The 9,155-nt window shown below is 39.3% G+C and overlaps 1 protein-coding gene across 2 annotated transcripts; it reads left to right on the plus strand.

The window, feature by feature from the left end:
- Positions 1-1,553: 1,553 nt before the first annotated feature.
- PTTG1 (PTTG1 regulator of sister chromatid separation, securin) lies at positions 1,554-8,003 on the plus strand. 2 transcript variants are annotated; one of them, XM_005558437.4, is made up of 6 exons: positions 1,554-1,621; positions 2,005-2,106; positions 2,417-2,601; positions 3,864-3,957; positions 6,997-7,155; positions 7,866-8,003. In XM_005558437.4, the coding sequence occupies exons 2-6, from the start codon at positions 2,016-2,018 to the stop codon at positions 7,943-7,945; spliced, it is 609 nt and encodes a 202-aa protein (XP_005558494.1). In that variant the 5' UTR covers positions 1,554-1,621; positions 2,005-2,015; the 3' UTR covers positions 7,946-8,003. The 2 variants fall into 2 exon arrangements, with proteins under 2 accessions (XP_005558494.1, XP_005558495.1); XM_005558438.4 differs by having other exon boundaries at positions 1,554-1,590.
- The last annotated feature ends 1,152 nt before the right edge of the window (positions 8,004-9,155 follow it).

The raw sequence follows: 9,155 nt of genomic DNA on the forward strand, positions 1-9,155 counted from the left end.
TATTTTCAGTAATAGTAATAGCAAAGCTGGTCTGAGGGCATCATTAGTAAGAAAACAGTGGTTATTCAAAGAGAGGGTGGTTATGGTTTACAGCTGATGCATGGCCTTGGGAGAAACAATGCTTTCTGTTGGTGAAACAAAGAAGACATCCTAAGGAGATAAACCTTGCACCCCAAAACTTCTGTAGATAGAGAATCCCCACTTCGAAGCTATAGGTGTTGTAAAGATTTAGTCTCAAAAATTAACACTTTGAGTGCTGATAATATAATATGATGATGTAAAATTTAGGAGATACAGGAGGAAATAAGGGGTGGGAATAAAGGAAAGAGAGCAGTGAAGGGACAATAAAGGTATGCATATTTTTATGTCTTTCCTCTTTTCTTCACCTTAAGTTAGGCTCTTTTCTTCTTGATACCTAGTATAAAGTCCACCATTTAATAGGTATTCAATAAATATTTGTGAATGAATGAATCATTCAATCAATATTGGTCCTGAAATGCCAGGGAAGAAGAGATGATGAACTGGCATATATTGAGAACCATGTCTATGTCAGGTATAGTGTTAAGCCTTTTGTGAAAGAGTAATATGGAATCAACTCCTCTCTCTCAGCTGATCTGCAGGTATAAAATGTATATATGGTGACCTGTGGGAAGCCGAGTTTGAATGACACAGGTCAGCCCTATCTTTTGAATGTATACCTTTATCTTGTGGTTGTTCAGTGTATTCCATTTTACTATAGAAACAGGAAAAGGTCGTCAACTTTTTCAAGCAAAATTTCTTTTCATATCTGGGAAACTGGAATTCCTTTTTTATATCTTTATTATCTCTCTGATGTTCTCTTGCTCCCTGGCCAAGCTCTTCCAGACAGCTTTGGTTAGTGTATTATTGAGATCTTAGAGGTTTAAAATAAATCAGTATTAAATGATAGGATTTTAAGGGAAGACTAAATTATGTATTCATTAGAATCATAATTTTGTTCCTAAAACAGATTCGTGATGGTATAACAGAAACAGCATCTTAGCCTGAAGTATTGAGGATAATCCTCAGATTAGGGAATGATTAGTTCGTTCTTAATCATAAGCATAAGAGAATGACTCAAACGCTGCTGTTTGATCTATCTGTACTTAAATTTCTTCTTAATTTTAAATTTTTCTCTCCTAGTATTCTTTAGACCCAACGTTGGTTGTTTCGACCATTTCTACAATATTTCTATTTATTTTCCATCCTTTCTACGGTGCCATTTAAATAAATATATCTTAAAGCAATAAAACATTGTTATTGAGTCAGTACCACAGTCCATGCAGCTTAATAATATGGAGAGCAAAAAAAAAGCCTCTCAATTTTTTTTTAAAATATTACACGACCCTAGATTTTTTTCCCCAGAAAACGTGCCACAAAGTTTGCAAGAAAGAGCTTTTGGGGCGGAGTCCTGGCTGCTTAGGTCCCTTCCATTGGTTCGGCTTGGTGACCACGCCCCCGACCCCGCCTCTTGAGCGGAAGAGCCAATTGGGCCGCGAGTTGTGGTTTAAACCGGGAGTGCGCCGCGTCCGTTCACCGCCGCCTTAGACGAATGTAGCTGTTGGAAGCTGCGTGAGTGAACTGGAGGGTTGCGGCTGTTTAGGTGAGCGTGGTCGGGTGGGGAAGGAGGCGGGCTGGGGCTGGGCTGGGGCTGAAGCTGGGGCTGGGGCTGGGGTTGGGGGACTGCCTGGGGCGTAGATGGCTCCGAGCCTGTTTGAGCGCGGTCTCGGACTGCGAACTGGACCCACGGCAATTCTCTGAAGAGTGCCAGCCCCAAACCGCCTGCTCCTTGGGACCTTAGAGCCTCTGACTCAGGCTGGAAGATTTGAGAGCTGGATTAAGTACTTGTTGGCTCACGCCCGTGACTGTCCCGCTGTTTAGCTCTTGTTTTTGTGTGGACATCCCTAGGATAAAAACTTTGGTATGTTGCTATACCTTTGCTTCTCCCACCTTCCCCAGTATCTAATATGTATTTCTCATTTTTAGAATAATCCAGAATGGCTACTCTAATCTATGTTGATAAGGAAAATGGAGAACCAGGCACCCGTGTGGCTGCTAAGGATGGGCTGAAGTTGGGGTCTGGACCTTGTAAGTACACAAGGCTGCAGTCGGATACACTGCTATTGTGTACGTGGCCTGGAGCTGGACGAGACATTTAGTGTACTTTTTGGGCAAATGGAGTCAAGTCTGTTATTGGTCCTTTTTCATTTTCAGTATCTTAATGAGATGATTTATGGGAGTACTGAATCTCAGCTATTAGGCCTATCGTAGCCATACCACTACCAATAATGGGGGGTGGGTTTGGGGGTGAGAGTTAGGTCAAGTTTACATACACAGTATTCAAGTTGTACAGGTATTTTGCTGCTGGAATATTCTTATAGTAAGACTTTTTCTTCAGCAATCAAAGCCTTAGATGGGAGATCTCAAGTTTCAACACCACGTTTTGGCAAAACGTTCGATGCTCCACCAGCCTTACCTAAAGCTACAAGAAAGGCTTTGGGAACCGTCAACAGAGCTACAGAAAAGTCTGTAAAGACCAAGGGACCCCTCAAACAAAAACAGCCAAACTTTTCTGCCAAAAAGGTAAGTGTTGGCTATAAAGACACTGTTTAAACACTTAAGCGCTTTTGACTCTTAAAATGACGATTGGCATCATCCTACCCAGCTTTCTTCCCTCTGAGTAGAAGGGAGATAGAGGTTAGCAAGCAGAGTAGTGGAGGAAACTCAGATTGTCCTTGTGGACCTCTTGGTGCCTTGAGATTGGAAATCTCAGATGCAGCTAATGCATATTTGTCCCTCACCTGTCCTTAACTAGTGTCTTAAAACTGGTTGGTGGTATCTACTTACAGATACGTACTGAGCGAGAGGGTGCCTTAAGAGGTTCTGTTGCTGCTATAATAGCACAGGTGTTGCCATTCTCCGCCTAGCCTTCCAGGGCAAGCAGCAGCTTGTTAGGTGACAATTTGCTAGCATGTTGATGTTTGTGTGAGTGTGGGTCACAAGCTACAGGTCTGTGTATCCCAGACTGAGAGCACTTTGCTGTGAAAGATGACGTTAGCATGAGGATTAACACTTTATTTGAATAACTGTTTTGTTTAATTTGCATTAGGAAACAACTGGTGAATTACATGTAGTGCAACTTAGGACAAGGATGTCTTTTTAAAAAAGTGAATTAACTTAAAAATATTAAATACAGGAATTGCAAAGATATGGCAAAAACAATGAGACACAGAACCGAAGTGTGGGAACCCCATAGGGAGTTCTAGGCATGCTTATGTGAGGTGAGATAAATCAGGAATATGCCGGCTTCCATTGTAGCACCCTTCTGTAGTAGACTGTAGTAGACCCGTCAACTCCAGACTAGGAGATTGCCCATGGCGTTTTTCTAAAGTCCTTGACAGTGTCTTGCTGCCTCTTACTCAGTGTATTTGAGGAACACAAACTTGTTTTTAATATTAACCAAGTACATAATTAGGTAACACTTGCAGAAAAATCACACTCCTATAAGCCAAAAATGGCTTTGATGATTAGCTACTATCCTGGGTGATTCATGCCCGTTTTCTCCTCTGTTAGGTTGAATAATTGCGTTGATTAGCTCTGAATTAACTCTGCATTCTTGATAACTTACGCTGACAGGTGCTGGTACTTACATTTCAGATTTTAACTTTTGAGTCATGCTACTCGAATTACATTTGAATCATATTATTTGAAGTATATTTAGGTGTAATTATGAAAACTAAGGATTATGGCTTCTTAGAAGGCAGCATGAAATTGACAAATTTAAAAACTAATCAGCTAATAAGACATCCACTCTCACTAACCCATATTTTCTTTGGCTGTTCTAGATGACTGAGAAGACTGTTAAAACAAAAAGTTCTGTTCCTGCCTCAGACGATGCCTATCCAGAAATAGAAAAATTCTTTCCCTTCAATCCTCTAGGTAGTATCTTTTGTAATTGCAAAAAGTGCTTTTGGCCTTTAGTTTCTTAGTATTCAGCTCAGCTGTAACTTGATATGAATATAATATATGACCAAAAACTATAATGAGACTGTCTGAATCTGGGTCGTTTTGGACAAATGTACTTGTTGATGGAATTATTTGCAAGGTATCATCTTAGATCAGGAGGGGAATAGGAACAAAGATACAGAAGACATTGTTCCTGTCTGTAAAAGCTTATCACCTAGAGGAGGTAAGATGTATTCATGAATATTGAATAAGTCCCATTGTGGACAGTCTTTCTCACAAGCCTTTTAGAAAGTGAGCTTTATGTCAATGCCTGAGAGTGCTTTGGTAGGATTATTTCTTTGGTTAGAAAAATCTACATAAGACAGTGAAGACGTGTTTTTCAAATTTCTTCAACCTGCTACATGTATCTGAAGTATTTTCTGTTTTGGAAACAGCTTTTCAAGCTTTAATTTACTCAGCCATTTGAGGAGAAGCCACTGTGTGTCAGGCATCGCTAGGTGCTGGACACACTGTTTAACAAGATGGGCCCTGCCTATGGGAGCCCACAATTTGAAGGGAAAGTCAGATGCTGGACAAGCCATCTCACTGTGAGTGTGAGCCGGAAAAAAGAGCATTGTAGGTCAAAGTGGTGCAAAGATCCTGAGGTAGGAAAAGGGACTGAAGTGGTTCTAGGAAAAATACAGGCACGGTGAAGGAGGATACAGGTGAGGTGTGGGGGCAGATCAGGGAGGGCCTTACAGATTTCTGAGCTGGATCTTTTACCCTTTTATTTAGCCAAAGAGGTCATGTAGTTATTCTTTTACTAATTTGCATTCAGATTGTTCTGGCTTTTAGAAACTAGAAACATTTCTACGATTAGTATTCTTGAAATGATCTCGTTGCAAGTTTGTGAGTACATCAGGAGGGAAACTGAGAAGGATTGCTGGGTTCGAGGGTTTGTGTGATTAAGTTTTAAAATTATAAAATGTGGTGCATCGTGCTAATAATTATCATTCAGCCATTGGGAAAAATGAGGTAGATTTATGCATATTGATCAAGAATGAAGACCACAGTATCCTGTGTTAGAGGAAAGAGATATTGCTAAGTGGCCCTTCAAAATAGTGTAAATTGTTAAATCCATCTACAGTGGATGAAGATGGCTGCTTCCTCCATGTTCACTATCAATGTTTTAAAACTCTAATCTTTATCAGAAAAGAAATATTTTATTGTTTTAAATTTGTGTGGTGAGCATATTTGATTATTGGCCACTTAGTTTTTCTTTTATTAACTTCCTGTTTGTGTTTTTCTTTGATTAAAGAGCTCTTTGTAGATAAAATTAGCTCCCCTTAGATTGCAGACTTCTTTCCTCTGGAGTCTTTTGTCTGTTTATGATTTCCTTTACAATTCAGTAGTTTTAAGCTAAATAGTCACATATCATTCAATTCTTTCTTGACTTCTGGGTTTTACCAGGCTTGAAAAAGAGCAGACTAATTCTTGAGTACTTAGGCTTTAGAGAACTTTCATACCTAAGGACAAAGATTTAGAAATTAAAACTGAAAAACTTAAGATATTCACTAAGTAATCACATTACATTAATGTAAATTTTTTTTAACATAAAATATTTGTTTTGGAAAAGTTTTGAGAAGAATGGCATGGTTTCTATTTTTGAAAAATATATGAAGAAAACCTGACCTCACACAGATATGTTTTTAATAGTCTTTTCAGATAAGCGTGGATAGTTTTCTTTGCCACTACACTAAAACCCACAAGTGGCTGTTTCTGAATATATAATTGCAATGTGGAATCTGAAAGCATATCAATGAGCATTTTGTATCTTGACAGTAAAATCCATCGGTCTGTTTTGCACTTGGAGTGTATCTTTTATTCTTGCATCTATCTTGCATTGAGCATTCAGAAATATTGATTCACTGAGATATGTAGATACTCATATGTTGAGATTATATAATATCAAAAGCACATTAATATCACAACTGATCTCATCAGAAAAGTCTAAGGCACCTGTCAAGCTAATGACTGCAGTTAAGTGTTCCAAAATTCCTTCTTTTGGCCAGACACAGTGGCTCATGCCTGTAATCCCAGCACTTTGGGAGGCAAGGCTGGCAGATCCCCTGAGGTCAGGAGTTCAAGACCAGCCTGGCCAACATGGTGAAACCCCGTCTCTACTAAAAATACAAAAATTATCCGGGCGTGGTGGGCGCGCCTGTAATCCCAGCTACTTGGGAGACTGAGGCAGGAGAATTGCTTGAACCCGGGAGGCAGAGGTTGCAGTGAACAGAGATTGTGCCACTGCACTGCAGCCTGGGTGAAAGAGTGAGACTGTGTCTCAAAAAAAAAAAAATTCATTTTTTGGTTTTTGACAAAATTTTGACATTTTATATTCTGCCGTTGGTAACAAAGCCTGTCAGTTTTCCTTGAGGTGATGGACTTCTTTCATGCCTTTGAGAAAAAGTGTGACAGGCATCCAGGTCTGAGTGACCATGGGATTTCTTGCAGTTGTTAATTCAAGTAAAAACAGTATTCCAGGAAAAAGTTCTCTAGTTTTAGCTTGCAACTCAGACAATTGCACAAATCCTTTTGCTTTGAGATAATCGTATTTTGGTGTGCAGTGGAAGTGCTTTATGGCATACTTCTCATTTTATCACATAGAACATTAAAAAGACATCTTCTCAAGGATGGAGAGCTAATAAAATTAATACATTCTACTGCATATGGTGAAGTGACATTAAGTGAAACTGGCATTTTTAAACTACAAGTGCAGAAAGATGCAGAACATAGAGACTGCTCCTATGGTTTACTGTCACTGCCTTGATTTGTGTTGAGGCACCAGCAGCTTTATCCACCATTGCCTTGGTACCATCATCACAAATGTCAACCCAGTGGGAAAAGGTGTGAATATTGTCATGAAAATAGTTTTGACCTCATGGACCCCCTGAAAGTGTCTCAGACCACAAGGAGTCTACAGCCCACACTGAGAACTGCTGCTCTGACAAAAACACTTTCTCTCTGTAACAGACTTTGAGAGTTTTGACCTGCCTGAAGAGCACCAGATTGCGCACCTCCCCTTGAGTGGAGTGCCTCTCATGATCCTTGACGAGGAGAGAGAGCTTGAAAAGCTGTTTCAGCTGGGCCCCCCTTCACCTGTGAAGATGCCCTCTCCACCATGGGAATCCAGTAAGTGAGCAAGTGCCCTTCTAGAAGGGCTGCAAACAATTTGTTTCATAACACTTCCATTACCGTGGGAACAAAGTTGTGCGGGAGGTGAGCCTGTGAGTCATTTCTGTCCTTCAAATGACAAGGATAAGGTTTCAGAAAAATAAACTATTCTCAATTGGTATTGCTTTTTGGTCCCAAATGCCCCAGTAAAATTGTTATTCTGGAAACTGGGTAGTCTTAATTAAAAGATTAATTCTCACATCTTCTTAGGCTGTAAGTTGAAGCATATATAATAAACTTGTTTGGAATGATGATTCCATGTTATATCCAAAGCTAATATAAGATCCAAACACCTGTGCTGTGGCATAGACTGACAATAATTTCTTACTGCAGAAGGTTTGAGGTCTTTGTTTGAACGGGTAGTCAAAGCCATCATTATGTTTTCTGTTTGTTCTGATGTGGGATAATTTGTGCTAATAAGTTACATGAGTGAGACTGTTAGCTCTTACTTTGGTCTCTAAGAGATTCAGATACTTATAAGACTTACTTCCTAATGAAAGTCAATTCTGGGGCCACAGACATATTCCAAAAAGTGTGTGTCAGGAGGGGATGGAGGTGATTGATCAGACAAAGGGAAAAACATGAGTTTTTGACAGCTGATATCTATGTTGATATGGACAATGACTCAACGATTTGCAGAAATTTAATAAGAGATTCCTGTTTTCTAGATCTGTTGCAGTCTCCTTCAAGCATTCTGTCGACCCTGGATGTTGAATTGCCACCTGTTTGCTGTGACATAGATATTTAAATTTCTTAGTGCTTCAGAGTTTGTGCGTATTTGTATTAATAAAGCATTCTTTAACAGATTCTTCCAAGTATTGTGTTTGCTTTTCCGTGGAGTTTACTTAAAACAATATGAAAGCTAGCCGAGGTGTTTAACAAAGAGTCTATAATGTGACAATAGAGATTTGTCTGATTTCTAAAAACTTAAATCCTTTTGGTTTAACAGCTTATTTTAGAAGCCACCACTGTTTTTCCTGAAAAGTGTACCCCTCAATGTATACTTTATTGACTTTGTGGCCATTAACTAGTGACAGTTATTAGATCTCTTAATTAGAAGAGCTCCTTCCAACTCATTAAGTATCTATTGCTAGGCATTCTTTATTGCTGGTTTGCCTTAGTTTCTAATGACTTTAATACTCAGTATTGAAAGGCTGTAAATCTGAGAATTCAGCCTCCTTGGGATCTTCAATTAGGTTCCTTAAAGATCACTGGAGATAATTTACTGATAGTAAGGTCTACACTCCACCTATAGGAAACTATATTTAGTTATTTACCTTGTGCTGGACATGAGTATTTGAGAAGCATTATTGTGTTTAATGTTTGACACTATTTTCCAGATAAGACAATGAAGCTCAGAAGTTCATTGATTTGTCAAAGATGTGAAGAGCTAGAAAACGCTAGAGCTGGTATTTTGATCTCAGTTCTGAGGTTGGAATCAAAATAGAGATGGCAAATGGTTGCTCATAGGTTTTTTTTTTTTTTTGAGGGAGGGGGTAGATATTTTAAAAACCTTAATCATTTCCACTATTTAAAATTCCAATGTTTCACCAATCTGGCTTTGGAGAGTTCTTGAAAAGAGATGTGTCCATAGTAGACCCTATTTCTGTCACTTGCTGGGGTTGGAGGTGGATGGCTGCTGCCGCCTTTTGGGTGGAATGTAGGCTTTCTATCCCAAGACCCTGCCTTAAATGGCCTTAGTGAGAACTGAAGTGATCCTTTTGCTTTTTGTGTCTCTTCTCAGACCTAGCCTACTTAACTCACTTGACTTGCTTGGGCCCTGTAATCACCTGAATTTGACCCTTGCTTGATGCTAAGTTATATAAGAAGTCTTTCCCTTGATATATCAGTAGCTTCTATGGTCAAGTTAGAATGTGAACCCTTTGGCATTGTTACTGAAGGAAGTTGAAGGATATTAGGCGTGAAATACTAAGAACACCCACAACTGCTTATCCTGA

Source organism: Macaca fascicularis, chromosome 6 (genome assembly GCF_037993035.2).
Source record: "Macaca fascicularis isolate 582-1 chromosome 6, T2T-MFA8v1.1".
In the NCBI taxonomy this organism is placed as follows: domain Eukaryota; kingdom Metazoa; phylum Chordata; class Mammalia; order Primates; family Cercopithecidae; genus Macaca; species Macaca fascicularis.